We start from the raw sequence: 17896 nt of genomic DNA, 5'->3' as shown, positions 1-17896 counted from the left end.
TTTATGGGTATGATCGATGAGAGGTTAAGCCAGACAAGAAGTGAGCTAGGTCATGTTGCAAAGGAATTTTTCCGATCTCGCAGAAGATGAAGCCAATTCTACTTAGCGGAACTAGTTCTCTGTAGAAAGAACCTAGCAATACAAGGAGCTTTAAGTAACTACTTTCACTTTATTATATATTTCCACCAGTTATACCTACTTCCCTTCTCAATATATTTAAGATTCTTACCCCCCTTACTAGCCCTATATTTATCCTTTAGGTAATTATTAGTAGTCTGATACACTAGTCGCCACCAGGAGTTACCAGTGACTACCCATTATCCTTATAAGTGATAAGAAGAATCTAGAATGAAACTTTTACCAATTATGTTACAACTAGATTTAGAAACATTGATGTTGAGATATATATTATTCAGAATAGGGTACACACGATAAAAGATAGATTTCAAAATTTCAATCTAAACTAGTAGCTTTAAGATAGTACCGAGATTTCCAGGCTATGTCTGCTTCCATCCTCTCACTACCAGTCATGCCCAGTAATAGGTCATCAGGTCATCAGGTCACTCACATTTTTGATAAATTATGAAAATATCCATTTATCTAGTCACTACTGGTAGTGACTACGAAAAGCTCATCAGGTCAAAAAAGTGGGTCCAATTTCGACCTGATGAGCTTTTCGTGATCACATGACAAAAGTGGGAGTTTCAAAATTTTCAATTTACGGTGTAAACTACCAGTAATTACTGGTAATTACTGGGCATAACCAAATTGACCTCATCAGGTCATCAGGTCAGGGGTCGACCTGATGACCTGATGAGCTACACGCCTAGCTTTTCCCAGCTCCCGTCACGCCCATCACGGCGAGGACAGGTGCTGGTACCATGATGGTTCGTTTGGAGGCACAATGGAGCACCCATGAAAAGGACAGAATCCGATGTTTAACCTTACTAGTAATATAATCAAAACAGAAAATTAGGAGAGAGTTGGACATAAATATTTGTCCCCTTTTCCGACATAGCGCAAAGCATGCCACAGGGTAGACACGGTCTCACATTCAACTGGACGGAGAGAAGGCGTACGTTACGAATAATTGGATTTGGGCCTAGATCCCTGCCAGAGAATTAGGAACAACTTTATCTCTTTCGCTGAATCCTACTGGAGCGTACTAAATGGCGTTCACTGAGGTCACCACGATTTGACCTTATAAGACCCATCCTAATTAGTGAACTATAGTAATATATTGCATTACCCCGGTCTTTCCCAGTTGCTGTCAGCTCAGCCTCGATCCAAGGAAATAATCCACTGTTTATTGGATGGAGATGATTAGCAAACTTCATGTTGGCTGGGGGATTCGACACGGACCCATGGAACAATGTAAGTTCTGGTAAGTTCCGGACGATCACAGGGTGGGGCAGTGGAGACGGACGTCTATGACAATCACAAGCTTTCAAGGCAAAAATCAATACGAGTCTAGATTTGTTGCCGGGCAGACCTATTTGTTTAATTCTTTGGAAAAAAAGTATCCATAAAATCGGTGTATCAGGGTCTGTTAGCCTGTCCGAACAAAACGAACGACAAGTTTCTCAGAGCAAAAACCCAACAGAGAACACCGGCGAAACAGACACCATCTTTAAGAAATAAACCTACTCTGTGACTCCTGCCACCATACCTCTCATTAATACGGAGCAGGAAAAGAATGCCATCATTTTGGTCATGGGGGTGACTGGTGTTGGCAAAAGCACATTCATTCAGCATGCCACTGGGGAAAAGATGAATGTAGTGCACGGAATGGAGTCTTGTCAAGAGCTAACTTACTAGAAGATGGAGATAAAATAACTATGCGAATACAACTTCTAATGCTTACATTGATGATAGCTACCGCACCGGTTGGGCTCTTCCAGATACCAGGCACGACTGTGTATCTTTGTGATATTCCCGGTTTTGATGACACGTACAACATGGACGTGACAACCTGAGACGCAATCGACAATTGTCTGGCGGATGCCTTTGTGACCGATGATTGGAGAATTTCCGGCGTCATCTACGTCCACGACATTACACAGACCAGGATGAAGGGTTCCGGAATGAAGAATCTGCGGATGTTTGAGAAAGTAGTTGGTAAGGACCAAATGTCTAATTGTCGCCTGGTAACGTCAAAATGGTCACTGCAGCCGCAAGAAGACTCAGAGACTCGCGAAGAGGAGCTCAAGGCCAAATTCTGAGAGCCCCTGCTCGAACAGGGGCGGCCGGAATGGAACGTTTTGGCGATTCGATGCAGTCTGCCGTCGATATCATCCGTCCGCTCGCTGAAAACAGTTTCGTACCGCAACTGGTCAACGAGACGCAAAATTTGGGGAAGACGCCGGTCCAGACCGAAGCCGGGGGGGAAGTTAATGACAATCTGGCAGATGCGAAAATCGCCCACAAGAAGGAGATCGAAGAGCTTATTATCCTGCAGGAGGAAGTCATTCGCGATAAGAACTGGGGAATGGAGCAAAGTATTGCAATGGAGAAGCAGAAAGCTGAAGAACGCCTTGCCGAAATTGAAAAGGCGCGAAAAGCGTGGAAGACCGGCAGACAAGGAAGAGAGATGATGTGACGAAATTGATCCGCATCTCATTTATGGGAGCTAAGGTGGCCGGGGCTGGTATTATGACAGCCTTTGGTCATTTTGTCCCCGCCGCACTCTTGGGCAGAAGTGTTGCCGCTGATTTTAGGGTAAGTGTCATCCAGAAGTGTCTTTGAATATCAGTCCTGGGTTTCTAGAATGGGACTAACATGCTTGAAAACAGAAATATTGTGAATAGTAATTGGGGATCATGAGACTAATCAAATTTAATATTCTTTCATTATTGTTTTTTCTTTGTATATGTCCTTGTTGCCGGCGCTTAGGTTAACATGTTGTCTACGTCTATGCTGAGATCCGTTGGTCCGCAACCCATAGTCCGTCTGACTCCCTGCGTGACGGGGCTAGAAACTACTCAGAATCTATGGAACTGAGGAAGTTGTGCGAGAACACGCAGACTTCTTCCTAGAATACCGTCACCTTTGTAATGCTCATATCTACTACGTCGGTAGACAGTACGATGGAAGTAGCGACGAGAGCCACTTTACATGGTAAACACTACATTATCGCAAACTTCATCGTGTCCGTTCCCATAACTCATATTTGGGAAAAAGACCACCGGAACGAAGTGGAGATCAAATGTGTGGAGATCAAATGAGCCTGGGGTAGGCCGATACCACTGAAGTATACAAAGTATGTCACTATGCCTCTATGCTATTCACCAGAGCAAAGCAAGAATACTAATGTGCTTTCCTACTCCGAGATCATGCCAAACGCAGTCATTTATCCTATCTGTCATGACCCCTGCACACCATCCGACAATCAGCTGCCGCGCTCAGCCTCCTCGCTAAACATCTCCCCGCGATCCAATCCCCTTCTGCAGCTGTTCCTTGGCGCCTGGGCTATAGCCCCTCTTTGGGAATTCCCAGGACCTCCGGGATAGGATGGCTGTCATGGCCCGTGCCATTCAAGGCCCTGTATCTCGGCATTTTCTTCTTTCGCGATTCTGCTTCTTGACAGGCGCAGACGCATTTCTTGTTGCCCCAAGCTTTCTAGCAAGACCCCTTTGCTTTCTCATTTTACCGCGCTCATATCTTGTGGAATCGTCTATATACCTATTCCTGTGATTACAGTACAAGCTATGTCTGGGGCGGAGGTGATCGCCGTTGTCGCCTGTGTGGCCGCAGGTACGCATTTGTCCACATCGTACCTTGTCGAATGACATCTAATTTGGACATACGTAGTCGTCTCCGCCTACCACGATGGAGGTCAACTTTTCCGTTCGATCAAGGAGAAATGGCATAATCGCCGTCAGCCTAACCATACCTCCGCTATCGACCTCGAGTGGTCGCTGATTCGTGGCTCGGAAGATATTCTCACGCACTGGAATATTCGCGCCGCTCACCTCGGTCGACGATATGAGGAGGGCGACGCTATCGCTCGTGAGCAGATGAAGGATATCGTCATTACCTTGCAAAGCGCGCTGTTGACTCATCTGCGATATGCAGAGGGCCATGAAGCGCGATTGGATATGGTCAAGCTGCTTGCGGCATCGGATCGGGGGAGGGCGAGTACAATATCTGTGCTGCATGATCTATATCAGAGACAGGCTCAGACGGCGGCAGTCCCTTGGCCTATTGCTCTTCCTGTTGGGCCGTCGGTTGTGGATCCGGCATCCAGTCTTGGGTATTATATGGGCTTAATCGATAGGCAGTCTTCGTCGCCTTTATCGGACTCGAGGAAACGGCCTGGAGGGGGACGCGCTTTGGAGGGTACGAGTCTCCCTGGCATGATCACAGGCTCGCCACCCGAGTCGCATGGTTTTGCGCGTCAGACTGAACCCATTAGTCCCCTGTCCCGTGATAGACGGTCATCGACCTTCGGATCCATCGGTTCCTGGTGGAAGGACATCCGACGTCGGTCTTCTGCTGATGCCACATCTGTGGCGGAGGTGGAATCAATAACGCGCCCTGCCTCTCAGGCTCCGGTTTTCCCTCAGATAGCTTCTTATGAACCAGAGATCAGAGAAGATGAGGCCGATGCGATTAAACAGCCTCCCAAGGCCAAGAGACTAAATAAACCAATCGAACAAGACGAAATCACTCGGGAGTTGACCACAAACATGTGGAACCACGACACGAAGTCCGAAACCGACTCAGAAACCGAATTCGAGTCCGCTGAAGAAGGCGATATGCCATCTTTTCAAAGATCACTTCCAACCAGAGACCATTCCATCGCACCAGTCCCAGCTTCAATCCGAGGTCTCGGACCAGCAGCCAGCATAGCCTCTCCTACAATCCGATTCTCCACCCAAGACCGGGCCTCGGCCCCATCCATTGCGTCCTCAGACACCACCTCCTCAAATCCATCCACGTATCTTCCTCGCGCCCCAAATGGAATCTCCTACTGGCCCCCCAGTAAAGACAACAAATATTCCGGCTTCTGCAAAGGCGCCTGGAAACTCTCCTCCGGCATGGGCGGACTCAAAGTCCACTCCGAACCTGTCGGCTACTTCACCTCAAGTCCCAAATTACGTTGCTACAAATGTTTCTTCGCAATGCCCCTCGCAAAAGATAGCAGTCGTCATGACCATCGCCCAGATACAAATGTTTATGTGCATAAGGCAACGGGGATACGGTATCGATGGTTCTTTCTCGCCAAGAGTCATGTTGAATGTAAGCGGGCGGATGTGGAGATGCCCAATTATGCGCTGGGGACCTTTGGATGTATCTTCTGTTGCGCGCAGCGGAATGAAATGGCACCTAGGTTTGAGACTTTAGATGCGTTTATGGTGCATTTGGCGGTGCATCGGTGCATGAATGCTGCGGCGCTTTTGGAAAGAACCCGATGTGTTGTGGGTAGGGTTGCGGGAGACGATGAAGAATTTGATATTAATATTCCATTTGTCCATACTGATGATTGATGGTTTTGTTTTATTTTTGGATTTCTTGTGTCAGATGTCAAGAGGTTCGTGCATTGGCATGTCTTATAGCTAGCGGGCGTTCGGGCGGTCGCAGCCGTGCCCTTCGAAATTAGCGGCAATTTCCAATTTCTTTTTCTTAAGGTTCAACCCCTGAACCATGCGACGATCCGATCGGGCGTCTGAGTCTGTTACCGGTAAATTAGGGTCGCCATTCTCCGACATTTATCCGTAAAGGAGCAAGTCGTCCATCACGGATCGGCTCGATCGTCAACGAGCTAGCTATGGACTGTCCCTCGCAGGATGATGCGTAGGCACCTGTCGATCTGACATCAGCAAGCAATCAGATTGTGAGTGAGTAGAATGTAGCATTCCCCCTGCGTTGAAACATGACGCAGACCATCGTAGGTGCTAGGGTAAAATGCCCCTGATTGTTTAATGAAGAGGATCATAACGCAGAATTGAGTCTGTAGCTGATATCAAGGGTGATAAAATTAAACCACACTAAACGGAACCAGACAGCAAATGCAACCACCTGTCAACTTCGCATCCAGGGGGCCGATCGACGGGGCTAGACGGTTGTCGATGGGGAGACATTTACAGTACAAAGTACATCGCCCCATCAGTGCCTCCGCCAATGAAATGTATGCGAAACCCGCACTTGTCCTCGAGTCGCCCTTTTCCGCCTTTTTTTTTTCCGGTCCTTTATTTCCCTTCTGCATTGTCCTTCCTTAATTAACTCTTATTCTCACGCGTTCTTCAGGTTCCAGAGTGTGCTCTTCGTTGACGCAGACTCTCCGACACCGCATGGGGTTCCGCCGTTGACTCGATCCCCCTCGTTTCACCTTCCACCCGGCTTACTCCTTTTCTTCCCTCGAGTGTCGCGCGCGCTCACCACGGCATGCCATGAGGTTATCACTCCGCATCGGCTCAGCCGCCGTGCTCATTATTCTCGGCTTTATCCTGTTCAATCGCCGCGTCCTACCTAAAGGCCCTCACCCCTCCTCGTTCTGGCACTTCGACACTACCGATTTCCGCTCCGTTTTCCACCCTCGGCCCTCTACTCAGGATTCGTCGCGCCGAAAATGGGGCAGCGGCACTGGCCACACGGTCGAGTTGACTTATCAGAATACTCCGATTGTCGTTCCTGACGAGGGAATCATCGTCATCGGCAAATTGCGCGAGGAAGACACGACTTGGGTCTCTCAGGAGCTTGCGGAGTGAGTGATTTTCCTTTCTCGTTTTTGTTTTTTTTTTTCTTGCGATCTCTCGTCAGGGGAACTAGGCTGACGCGATCTCTTTTCAGATGGCGCAATTTCATTTACACGGTCGACGATACCTCCGTCCCCAATCACACACCTAAGAACAAGGGTCGCGAGGCTCTCCCTTACCTTCAATTCCTCGTCGATCACTACGACGACCTCCCCGCTATCGTCGTCTTCGTCCACGCTCATCGCGGAACATATGAGACAGCGTGGCACGTCGACTCCATGGATTACAACAATGTCGATTCCATTCGCGCCCTGCAGCACGATTTCGTACGACAGGAAGGTTTCGTCAATCTCCGCTGTCAATTGTCCCCCGGCTGCCCTGAAGAAATGCAGCCTTTCCGCCAGCCCCCAAAGCCCGGTGACACAGGCGAGAAGCACTATGCCGCGGCTTGGAAGGAGATCTTTGGCAACTCCAATGTTCCAGAGAAGATCGCCGCCCCGTGTTGTTCGCAATTTGCCGTTTCCCGGGAACAGGTTCTGCAGCGTCCGCGCACTGATTACCTGCGCATGTATAACTGGGTTCTGAACAATGATCTCTCCGACGAAGTCACTGCCAATATCATGGAGTACATGTGGCATATCATCTTCGGAAAGGATCCCATCTTGTAAGTTTCTAGTCCACCCCCCCCCTTCTTTGGCCCACCCCCCACTCGTGCCGTGTCCACTGTGTCCACCCATTGTTGATCACTACTGACTGAGATAGCTGTCCGGATGTCTTCCAATGCTATGCCGATGTCTTCGGCGAGGAAGTCATCTTCTAATCTTTTCGCTTCTCACTTTTCTCACCATTTGTATTCACTACAATTACCCTGTGCCGGGACGATAAACAGCGCCAATGCACATGACGACTTGCTTCTTTTGTCTATTCTTTTTGGGTACCATGTACATGGAGTTCTTTCCTCTCTCTTTCTTCCCGGGCATTCTGCCTGCATCGCTTGTCCCGTCATTAGTGCTGGCTGCTTGGCTGTAAATGATATGATATCAACTGATTTCCAACGAAAATCCTCGTTCAGTGGTCGTGTGACGCAACTTCAACACCTCCTGCTTTTAATAGAGACATGTAGGTCGTACCCTTGATCCCTTTGACCTGTGCCTCTTCTTTATCTTTTCCCCGTTCTTGACCCTTTTCCCCTTCTTTGCTTTTCCCTTTCTCTTGCTGCTCAATCATCTCTCCAGCCCCCTCATCCCACCTCCAAACCCTCCCACACCCGACATTATAATTATAATAATTGTTCGTCCCCGCTGGAACAACAGCCCTTCGGAAAGTAATATTGATTCGTCCTTTCACCCCTCCCCCTCCCTGCAGCCTTCCGCTTCGGTATGCTGTGTAACCAATTCGCCTGCGTCGGTCCCCGCATGATCACCATATCGCCCGACGCCAACGGCATTTTCAGCTGTCCCGTACATGCACCTTTCTGTGTACCGTTGGATTGATCCTGTGTCTGTGTCCCATTAGGAGGTGGTTTATGCTTCATGACAAAGTCCCGCTCTCCACCTAGGGAGAGAGAGATGCAATGCAGGGAGATGAGCCGAGGAAGCGCTCGTCGTCAGAGTGGAAGGATATGCTGTCATTACCGCTGGCGTAGTAATTTACTAGGCAGAAGTTGTATTTGGCAGATGTGACGGATTCGACGTGGCGGCGGAGGGTATCGAGACATGTTGGCATGGGCCGCGGGGTGTATTCGTATTTGGACAGAGAGATTGGTGTTTTGCTGCTGGCGTTGACGAGGATTAGGGTGTTGGGATCTTCCCCTTCATCGTCATGTTCATCTTTGAAGTTGACCTCGGATCTTGGGACAAATGTGGCCGTGTCGTCGACTCCAAAGACGGTTGTGTAGCGTGGTGTGTTAATTGATGTTTCGACGCCGCCTCGTTTGATGTTGTACTGGACTCGGTAGAAGGGGAGTTCTCGGCGCAGGAATCTGAATAGTTCGTTGGCTGTTGTCTGAGTGATGTAGGGTTGGAAGTAGAGCAAATCCAGGTCTGGTTGGTTGGTTATGCTTCGACCTTCTCGGGCTGGAGTTCCGTGTTCGAGGCTGACGCTGATGTGCGAGGGAAGTTGCGGGATTGGAATTGGATAGCTGAAGTGCGTATCTGGGGGTCCTATGGGTTCTGATGGTGTTTCGGGTTCCGTCTTGCATTTTTTAGATGCCGCTTCGGCGACTGGCTTGAAGAAAGCGTTCAAGGTGCGTTTTGCCATGGCATTGATGGTGTTGAAGTTGGTAGAATAGAACGTGTCGTGGCGACGTAGAGACGCGAAGAACTGAGGGTGATGTCATGCCGTGTCGGCCTGGCGATCCGATCTATGTTTCCCGATGCGGTGTTTACATTGCACTTTCGCTGGAGCTTCTATGCTAGATCAGATCAAATTGCAAAACAAACCACGATAACTCGGGGTATAAATATCAACGAATCGCTTTTAAGACCAATCGCAGCCTAGTATCGCTGCTATACATGGAACGAAGGGCGGTGTTAGCGCTGACAACTCGGTATGTTGAGATATGCTAGGGGCTTTCTTGACTGGACAATTGAAATATTATGAAGTATTTACTTGAACTTGGTCTGTTAAAAGTCATCTCATGAGTCAGATTTTCCTTTCACTCGTCTAACACAATCACTTAATCCATTTCTAATGCGATCTATTGCACAACGAACGAGTCGGTGTGGCTCTTGTACAAAGTGCTGGAATCCAAGACAACACCAGTCTCCGAGCGAATGAAATCGACCTGGAGGTTGTTCTCATCCAAGAACTTCAGCTGAGCATAGCTGTAATCATCCGCATATGCAAACTCAGTATATGAAGGCTCAGTGCCAACAGCGCTCAGACCCTCAATGTTACCAGGTCCGCCAGCGATGATGTACATAGGCGCTTTAGGATCCGTCATACCGTTCGCATCAGCAGTTCCATTATAAACGGGCAGGAAACGCTGGGAGTTGTGAACGTGTCCGAAAACACCGAGATCGACGCCATACTTGTAGAACAGATCCTCAAAGGCCTCTTGGCAGGAGTCGCAGCCGTTGTCCGAGCCAGTGGTGTACCAGGGACGGTGGCCGGCAACGATGAGCCACGGGGTGACACTGCGGTCGACTGAGGCAAGGTCGGCGGTCAAAAAGTCGATCTGTTGCCCGGTTGTGCCAAAGGGACCGCCGTCCAGCTTTGCAGAGCCATCCGTGCCGTCGGGCGCATCGGGGAAGTCAGTCTCGGTGTTGATCATGACAACGTGAGCCATGCCGTACTCGAAGGAGTACCAGAAAGGTGGGTTGGCATAGGTCTTTGCCTTGGCGGCAAGAGCTTGGGCGTTGGCGTTGGTCGAGGACGAAGTGAAGGGCTCCGGCATGGTCTGGTCGAAGCGGTGCAGGAAATCAGTGAAGTTCTTCTGGCCCTCCGGGCACAGTTCCAGAAGGTAGGGAATCTCGCTGCAGTCGGCTTCGTGGTTACCGGGGCTGGCCATGTACGCCTTGCGGCCGGCAATGGGAGCGAGCTGGTCGTAGAACTGCTCGAGGATGGACTGGTAGGCTTCCTTACCCTGGAGCAGGTTGGAGAGCTTGAGATACCAGTCATCAGCGTACGCAAAGTCACCGGGGTGGATGACAAGCTCGTAGTCATCAATGGTCCGAGCAAGGGCACCGATCGTGGTGTGGTTGAGATCAGGCTCGATGTAGGGGATCTCGTCACGCTTGGTGGTGGTGAAACCATCTGCACCGTACACACCCAGGTCGATCACGACATCCATGTTGAATGCGGTCTTGTCACCCGGAGTGCGGGGACTCAGGAAGTGGTTCACAGTCGAGTTGGTCGATTGGATCTTATAGTAGTAGGTGGTGGCCGGGGTCAATCCGGTCAAAATCACCGTGTTCGACCAGGTTCGAGATGTGGCGTAAGTGGTCGGAGTGGACGATGAGCAGACGGTAGTGCTCAGGTCGCTGGCAGAGGTGCCGTATGCCACACAGCTGGTGCCCATCTTCTCATACGTGTTCCAACCAACGGACATGGCTAATCACAGTTTAGTCATTGTGGATGCATCTTACTTTCACTTATCTTACAGGTTGGCCCATACACAGCGAGACGCTGTTGGAAGGGGGTGGTCAAGTCATCTGGGATGGTAGGATAGTTGACACTCGCCAAAGCAGATGCGGCCAGCAAAGGCATAGCCCTGATCACAGAAGAAGCCCCAACCATGACGGGCAGTGTCTACTCCAACTTTAATGGGGAAAGCAGTGTTTTATTTCCCCATGCTACCAGAGAGGAGGTTTTATATCACAGGAATGGAGTCCAGTGCAGATCCATCAGGCCAATCATTCCAAACAGGCAACCCACGCCGATTCTCGATATTGATCATGCAGATCTTTAGGTCAAGCGATGTTTTCCATCTTCACCAAATCCAGGCACGCGGCCTTCGCTTGGCTTTTTAGGTTTCCGGGTTTCGGGCCTTGAGTGCCCCGCCCCTTGGCACGTGGAGTCGCCCGTGGCCGTGAATCGCCGATCATCGAACCATGTTTGGAAGAATCCCTATATTACTTAGTTCGTGATGCTGTTGTGCCTATCCACTCCTCGGAACATTCCCTCTTTTGATATTATTCAACGTCCTTAGTTTTCTCCACTAGTGCCGCTAGTCACAATCGCATGTCCACCTCTTGTCATTTCAATGCTACCCCGACGGACGTCCGGTGCAGGTACAATCTTACGGCACGCCAGCGGTTTCCGCAATCCTGACTACATATTTCACTGCAGATGCTTTTCCAGCTTCTAGATCCTGCAAGGCGCCTTGCAGACCACCCAATCCGCCCGGGCGTACTTCATACGGATGTCCCGAGAACCACCCCTGAGCCAGCCCCCGCCCCATCAGCGAAAACAGAGCGGCCCCGAATTCGCGATCTTCGATTGTCTTCCCCGCTGCGGGTGACTCGTGCACCGATCCCACATAGGTTCGTTCGATGCTGATTCCCTCGGGTATCTGGTAATCTTCCGCGGGCGGGAGAACCACGGTAATCTTGCCGGGGCTGTCAACGATGCGCACAGGTTCTGGTAGCTTCCCTTCTCTGACACCGCGTCGTATGCGTGGTGAATGGGCTTTCCGGCCGCCGCGGACTTGATCTTGGTCTGAACCGCTTCATCACCTTCGCGGTAGTCAATGATCGTATCGCCCTTGCTGCGGTCGATGAGCGTTTCGACAAAGTCACGGCCTTTACCAGCCACCACAATGAGTGGGTGGATGTTCGACAGCTGAGCAAATTTCAAAGCAAATGCTCCGACAGCAGTGGCTCCCCCGTAAATCACCAATGGCTGTGGCGCACTGGTCGGCTTCCAGGGCAGGGGTAGGCCCAGGATCTGGTACAGGCCGAGGGCCGCTGTCATGGCAGCCAAGGGCAGTGTGGCGGCCTCTGCATAATGTCAATGGCTGACCCACAATTGACTTAAATCAAAAACTTACCTTCAAAGCTTGTCTTCTCTGGAATGTGGAAGGTTGTATGCTCCCAGGCAATGGCATACTCAGCATAACTTCCACCAGGGGTCATCATCTGGTGGAACGCAGCCACCTTGTCACCCTTCCTGAAGTTGACCACTCCATCGCCGACACTTTCAACGTACCCGGCAATGTCATCACCCGGGTTGCTGGGCGATTTGGCAAGGAAGCGGGGTATTTTCCAGTCCTTAGGGTTGGTGCCGGATACCACAACACGGATGAGGACCTGGCCTGGCGCAGGAACCGGAACAGCGGTATCCTGAATAGACACGTTCAGCTCCTGGTCAACGATAGCTTCCTTCATTTTGTGCGAAGTTGAACCACTACAAGTGGATTGGGATTCGAGTTATAAATCGCTGAGGCTGGTCAACAAGCTCCCCGCATCTGATTTGTAATGCCGCTGGAGCATCCAATTACTAATGCAGCTAGATCGAGGCAAATGAAGTCATACAGAAACCACATCTCGATCGGCTAGAATTACCGAATTCCTCTGGTCATGGCAATGAAATCAAATTGTTCATCGTCTTTGTGCATAATTGTGCTATAATTCACCACGGCATAATTCCCGCCGCGACCACAATCTTACCCACATCATCATCCCTCTCCCCTTCAACCACTCTCTTAATGAACCTGCCACCAAGACTTGGATGCTTGGCGCCCATCTTCTTCGCCAGCTCTGGTACACCGCCTAGATTAGTGGCGAGCAGACCGGGTCCCACACACCACACTTTCACCCCATCCTCTTTAAGCTTGTGGTTCCAATCCAGCATCAGCATGTTCAGTGCATTCTTGCTGCAACGATATCCAATGGTTTCAAAGTCAATCTTCTTTGGCCAGCCAGCTGGTAGAGAGGGCGTTGGGAAGTATTTCTCGCCTGCCTGGTTGATATTGGATAGCCCCGTTACAAACACCAGACGCGGGTCGCTCGATTTCAAGAGAAGAGGGAATGAATGTTGCTGTCATTACGTGTGTGCCGGCCACATTCACATTGTAGGCGTTGTTGAAGCATTCTCGCAGTGAGACCCGACCAGCGAGGTATTCTAGATCGAAAGTAGCTCCTAAGATCTTTTTAGATCTTTGCTTTGAAACTTCGCTTGATATTTTCACTTACCGGCATTGTTGACCAGGGCATCAATATACCCGAGATCAGTTTGAACTTTGGCGAATGCTTTGTCGATAGACTCATCTCTGGAGATATCAAGTTCCAAAGCTTCGATAGTATTGGTAGCGCCGGGACACTCATCGTGGAGTCGTTCAAGAGCCGCCTTTGCTTTGTCCGAGGATCGACTACCCATTAAAATACGATATGCCTTGTCGGACTCGTAGAAGGCTTTCACAGTCTCGTAACCAATTCCACTATTACCGCCAGTGATAAGAACAATCATGGATGAGGCCATTGTAATTTGTATAGTTGGTCCTCGATCCGCTGGGGTGATCCTTAGCTTGGGAATACGTGATTGGAATAGCATGACCCACGATGACCCTTTATTTATATCTGCAAGAGCCATCAGAATTGAGGCTCACAAACTCCAGGGACTTACTTTTCCAAATACCGATAGTTCCGATGTCGAGGTGGAAGGATTCCTCGCTACTGGCGGGGCGGAGATAAGGATTGAGGCCCGGCGATAGTCCTGAGGAGACTCAGCAGAGGGCGAACGTCGAATTCGGCCAAAGCAGACGATCATGTTCGCTGTCGATTATCGGGATCATACCAAGGCACTATTCATGCTGGCTAAGCTTTCTCTAGATGAACTATGTGATTATGTCGAAACGCAGCTAATATAGTTCGGTGTCTCCACCCTGCTGCGTAATTTTGGCTTTCATTTGCTCCCTGCCCGTGAACGAAATTCATTTGTCGCAGTTATATACAGAACTTCGACGAGAGCGAGCTCGCCATGCAAGCGAAGAGTTAAATATGCCTCGGTTGCCCCCTCCCCAATCTCAAACCACCCCCTTATCTCATAGCGCGTAACCCACTCTCTTTCCCGATCGTAAGAGGTCACGCCCTGTGAACTTCCATTCTGTTTCACTCGATGGAAAGTTGTCATCAAAAATCCAGCAGCACTATTTGATTCAACCAGAACTACCACGGCGTTCTCAAATAAGTCGCATCCTATTATCGCACTATGCTACCCACCCTTGAATACGCCTTCACATTGGAGGGAGATCTTACCCCCGCACTCGACTTTGGCAACACACATTGCGGCCACAGACGATACATCCCAATCACTGGTGGAACAGTCGGCGGTCCAAAGCTGAAAGCAACCATCCTCAACGGCGGCGGTGATTGGAACGCTCTCCGAGAAGATGGAATAGGACATGTCTTCGCAAAGTACACCATCCAAGCTGAGGACGGTACTCTTATTAGTGTCACTAATGAAAGATGGATTCGGAAGTTTGAGCCCAGGGCTACCGCTGATTCGGAGAGAGTTGAGAGCGAGTGGTATGCGAAGACGAACCCCCGCTTTGAGGTTCAAGATGGTCCACATGGTTGGCTGAATCGGACTCTCTTTGTGGGAGAGCTTCAGAAGCCGGATCGTCCCAATCATGTCACGATCGATGTTTATTCGGTTGAGTAAGAGTGGTCTAGATTGATTGTCTATTTTGGTAAATTAATGAACCATCATCTAAAGGAACAATGACTATGAGGGCAATAAGCTCTGCTCAACAAAGATCCAATTGATCTCCTATGGAACACTTTAACATTGAACTATCTCAAATGATTGCCAGTGCTCAGTGTAGTATTTCGTGTTTGGAATTACTTCCCATGTTGACCAGTGGGCTGATGGGAGGAAGGGCCTAGTCGTGAATTCAAAGACCAGCTCATTTATTCAATGCCTTACTTGCTTCGAGGCAGATGTTAATCACTTTTTAAAAACCTAGTCAAATAATATTTCCATGTCTATCATGTTCTGGTTGTGTTTACATGTTGCATGACATTTACTTTGTGTAGGCGCAAGTAGATGACGTCACTACCTGGACCCTTCTGAGGCAGACTCCACTCAATCTAAGGCAGCAGCAGAACATAACTTTAAAGTCACTCAAAAGTGAAAGAATTTTGAGCAGTGCACTTCTAATATGATCACGCATCGACCTCCGTGAGAGAAGATTGTGCGACTTCGTCCTGGTCGCGAGAGATCGCCACTGTCAATCGTTGCCAATCACGATCCACCATGGATACCAGTGGTCCTCTCTTCATCGCCCAGGAGGCTCTGTGCTATTACCCAATCAGCACAATATATGACTCCTGCCCCAGGTATCTCTTTTATGCCTTGTTACTCGCCAGCTGTCTGACCCGATGGACGGGTTGGCTGGCTGATGTTTTCTTGGGTGCCGCCGCGACGTATGCAGGAACCGCTGCGATACAGTCCTTCATCTTGGTCGCGAATCTTCCAAAGAGGCAGTCGCCTTCGCCGGTAACTATCCCATACATCTCGGACAATACAACACTATGGCAAAGCTTCCCGCAACTGATCACGCAAACGAGCGAGGTCACGATTCAGCCAGCGGCACTTGAGCTGGATGGTGACGCTGTTCTCGCAATTGTCGTCACTGGCTATCTTGTCTTCCTTCCTCTGCAGTGTTGGTCACGAGTCTTGACGCACGAAAGAGCTCGCAACCTTTTATTCTACATGTGGAATATGCTTATGTTCGCTGGATCCATTTGCTGCCTGATCTTTGCTGGGAAAAAAGACTCGATCCCGACTCAGTACATGTTTTGCTACCCCGATATCCCACCACAGCAGCAAACCTCGAGCGATGGCTGGGAGGATGATTGGAGGACAGGAAGCTGGAATGGTAGTGTCTGGAGTACCTTCTCCAATATCTCTCATTGGGGTGCAATCGGTGACATCTGTTACAACCCCTGCTTCAATTCCAGTCAGATCCTTCGAGAGCCAAGTCAATTACAGTCGTGGGTCGCTTCCAAAGATTCCGACTTGGCGCATCCGAATCGATTCTGGAATGAAATCATTTACTCGAATCGCTACATCTACAGCCTTATCGTCTTATGTCTTGTCTTGAACATTGTGCATCTTACATTCAAATGGTTCCCGTACAAATCTCACATCCCGTCTGCCCAGATCGTGGTGATTTGGAAGGAAAGAAAGTCGATTAGACATGGCTTCAAGCAGGAACTCAAGGACGCGCTGTCGGTATCCAGGGAAACACAAGATGAAAAGATAGGCGTTAGCGCTTCCACTGGACATGTATACTCTCGGTGGAGCAGCATTCGACCTTTCTTTACTATTCGCTTCTTCAAGGCTTTCCTGCGCGTGCTCATAGACGCCTTCATCCTTTTCGGTCTCCTGTTTAGCATGATCATCAGCCCCCTCACAATCATCGCCTTCGTTGTGTGGATCGAGTGGTGGATTTACAACGACGGCCCTTCACAAGAGCATCCGCAACAAGTAGGGCAATGGTCATATCTGGTCTCCATCGCTCTCTTGCTTGTATCAGCAGTCATCCTATCACTGAAATACAAACTAGCGACAAAAGTCGAGCTCGATACTGAGATCGAGAAGACAAAGAATCATCTCGAAAAGCTTCAAAAAAGCAGGGACGCTCGATCGCCATCTGAGACAGTCGCCCTGACCGCGTCGGCAAGCGCAGAGAACTGAGCTCTGGTAATGCATCATAGATACCACTTTGCCGTTATTTTGTGTGTAGAGCGGAATGAAATAATGTACAGCACGAGCTCTTGTGAGGTTTGATAACAACCACGTATCCCCTTGGAGCGCCATCCAGCCACGCAATGACCGGGAGCGTGATCTACAACCAATCTGAAATGCGACGTCCATTTCCAAGTCCAAGTCAACTAGAGCCCAAGCTCAAACCCCGGGGTTGACTGGGCAAGCGTGAGGGGTGCTTAGATTCCTGACTCGTGATTGGCGCAAGAATCGGTAGCGACAGGCCATTGCCATTTCAGCTGTAACAATCGACCGTCCCCCTTGACAGGTTTGATTCGATGGACTCTATTCTATCTCCGCCTTGGTGCTCGCTTAGACTTGATATGCATCGTGCCGAAGCGAATGCGACATTCAGAACAGGTCTGGGCGGCCAGTCCGATCGAGATGATGCTCGGATCTATAATCGGCGGTCAATTCCAAGATCGCGCTGGACGACGAATTTCTCTAGCAACAGGCGCCTTCCTTTCAGCGATTGTGGTCGCTATTTGTTATGTTGCCGATCTGCCGGACGAAATTACTGCCCGACGAGGTATTTTCTTTGTTGGAAAATTCTTTCAAGGGGTTTGTCTTGGTATAAATTTGTGCGTGGTGCAGACCTATGTGTCCGAAGTTCTGCCCGTCCTACTACGAGGTCCGATTATCGCATTTTTGCCGATATTCACTCTTCTCGGACAGCTCATTGGATCGGTTGTGGTATACACCTCTTTGAAATATCCGGGCGCACAAAGTTATCGGATTCCTTTCGCGTCGCAATGGCCATTTTCAGCGGTTACTTTTCTACTCGCTGCTATTCTTTTCGGAAAGCCCGGGATGGTTACTAAGAAAAGGGAGACTGGATCAGGCTTTGAAAAGCGCAGAGGCGATTAGAAAGACCGGGAGTTGATTCCGAGGCGATTATCGAAGATCTGCGAGTTTCTATCCTGGCTGAGGAAGAGGCCAGAGGAAATAACACTATATGGGTTGCTTCAGGGGAGTCAACTTGCGTA

General features: G+C 49.6%; 11 protein-coding genes across 11 annotated transcripts; 6 read left to right on the top strand and 5 right to left on the bottom strand.

The window, feature by feature from the left end:
- Nucleotides 1–2158: 2158 nt before the first annotated feature.
- N7477_006315 (P-loop containing nucleoside triphosphate hydrolase) lies at nucleotides 2159–2599 on the top strand (the record flags this gene model as incomplete). Its single annotated transcript, XM_056967978.1, has 1 exon — nucleotides 2159–2599. One exon carries the CDS (start codon nucleotides 2159–2161, stop codon nucleotides 2597–2599), a length of 441 nt encoding a protein of 146 aa, XP_056820774.1.
- A 1108-nt stretch (nucleotides 2600–3707) lies between these two features.
- Nucleotides 3708–5489, top strand: N7477_006314 (uncharacterized protein; the record flags this gene model as incomplete). Its single annotated transcript, XM_056967977.1, has 2 exons — nucleotides 3708–3753; nucleotides 3811–5489. 2 exons carry the CDS (start codon nucleotides 3708–3710, stop codon nucleotides 5487–5489), a joined length of 1725 nt encoding a protein of 574 aa, XP_056820773.1.
- A 903-nt stretch (nucleotides 5490–6392) lies between these two features.
- Nucleotides 6393–7518, top strand: N7477_006313 (DUF3431 domain-containing protein; the record flags this gene model as incomplete). The annotated part of the gene is made up of 3 exons (XM_056967976.1): nucleotides 6393–6706; nucleotides 6793–7362; nucleotides 7461–7518. The coding sequence occupies 3 exons, from the start codon at nucleotides 6393–6395 to the stop codon at nucleotides 7516–7518; spliced, it is 942 nt and encodes a 313-aa protein (XP_056820772.1).
- Nucleotides 7519–8252: 734 nt separating this feature from the next.
- On the bottom strand, nucleotides 8253–8957 carry N7477_006312 (uncharacterized protein; the record flags this gene model as incomplete). Its single annotated transcript, XM_056967975.1, has 1 exon — nucleotides 8253–8957. The coding sequence occupies one exon, from the start codon at nucleotides 8955–8957 to the stop codon at nucleotides 8253–8255; it is 705 nt and encodes a 234-aa protein (XP_056820771.1).
- A 439-nt stretch (nucleotides 8958–9396) lies between these two features.
- Nucleotides 9397–10937, bottom strand: N7477_006311 (purple acid phosphatase family protein; the record flags this gene model as incomplete). The annotated part of the gene is made up of 2 exons (XM_056967974.1): nucleotides 9397–10751; nucleotides 10802–10937. 2 exons carry the CDS (start codon nucleotides 10935–10937, stop codon nucleotides 9397–9399), a joined length of 1491 nt encoding a protein of 496 aa, XP_056820770.1.
- Nucleotides 10938–11600: 663 nt separating this feature from the next.
- N7477_006310 (zinc-binding alcohol dehydrogenase family protein) lies at nucleotides 11601–12526 on the bottom strand (the record flags this gene model as incomplete). Its single annotated transcript, XM_056967973.1, has 2 exons — nucleotides 11601–12139; nucleotides 12190–12526. 2 exons carry the CDS (start codon nucleotides 12524–12526, stop codon nucleotides 11601–11603), a joined length of 876 nt encoding a protein of 291 aa, XP_056820769.1.
- Nucleotides 12527–12770: 244 nt separating this feature from the next.
- On the bottom strand, nucleotides 12771–12998 carry N7477_006309 (uncharacterized protein; the record flags this gene model as incomplete). Its single annotated transcript, XM_056967972.1, has 1 exon — nucleotides 12771–12998. The coding sequence occupies one exon, from the start codon at nucleotides 12996–12998 to the stop codon at nucleotides 12771–12773; it is 228 nt and encodes a 75-aa protein (XP_056820768.1).
- A 327-nt stretch (nucleotides 12999–13325) lies between these two features.
- N7477_006308 (uncharacterized protein) lies at nucleotides 13326–13619 on the bottom strand (the record flags this gene model as incomplete). The annotated part of the gene is made up of 1 exon (XM_056967971.1): nucleotides 13326–13619. The coding sequence occupies one exon, from the start codon at nucleotides 13617–13619 to the stop codon at nucleotides 13326–13328; it is 294 nt and encodes a 97-aa protein (XP_056820767.1).
- Nucleotides 13620–14348: 729 nt separating this feature from the next.
- N7477_006307 (DUF3237 domain-containing protein) lies at nucleotides 14349–14801 on the top strand (the record flags this gene model as incomplete). Its single annotated transcript, XM_056967970.1, has 1 exon — nucleotides 14349–14801. One exon carries the CDS (start codon nucleotides 14349–14351, stop codon nucleotides 14799–14801), a length of 453 nt encoding a protein of 150 aa, XP_056820766.1.
- A 594-nt stretch (nucleotides 14802–15395) lies between these two features.
- On the top strand, nucleotides 15396–16841 carry N7477_006306 (uncharacterized protein; the record flags this gene model as incomplete). Its single annotated transcript, XM_056967969.1, has 1 exon — nucleotides 15396–16841. One exon carries the CDS (start codon nucleotides 15396–15398, stop codon nucleotides 16839–16841), a length of 1446 nt encoding a protein of 481 aa, XP_056820765.1.
- Nucleotides 16842–16975: 134 nt separating this feature from the next.
- On the top strand, nucleotides 16976–17777 carry N7477_006305 (uncharacterized protein; the record flags this gene model as incomplete). The annotated part of the gene is made up of 2 exons (XM_056967968.1): nucleotides 16976–17015; nucleotides 17179–17777. The coding sequence occupies 2 exons, from the start codon at nucleotides 16976–16978 to the stop codon at nucleotides 17775–17777; spliced, it is 639 nt and encodes a 212-aa protein (XP_056820764.1).
- Nucleotides 17778–17896: the final 119 nt, after the last annotated feature.

Source organism: Penicillium maclennaniae (genome assembly GCF_028827695.1).
Source record: "Penicillium maclennaniae strain IBT 15551 chromosome Unknown utg000006l:1.0-2513246.0:1.0-2515036.0, whole genome shotgun sequence".
Classification (NCBI taxonomy): domain Eukaryota; kingdom Fungi; phylum Ascomycota; class Eurotiomycetes; order Eurotiales; family Aspergillaceae; genus Penicillium; species Penicillium maclennaniae.
The sequence above is the reverse complement of the archived record's forward strand: the minus strand, read 5'-3'. Positions and strand labels throughout refer to the sequence as shown.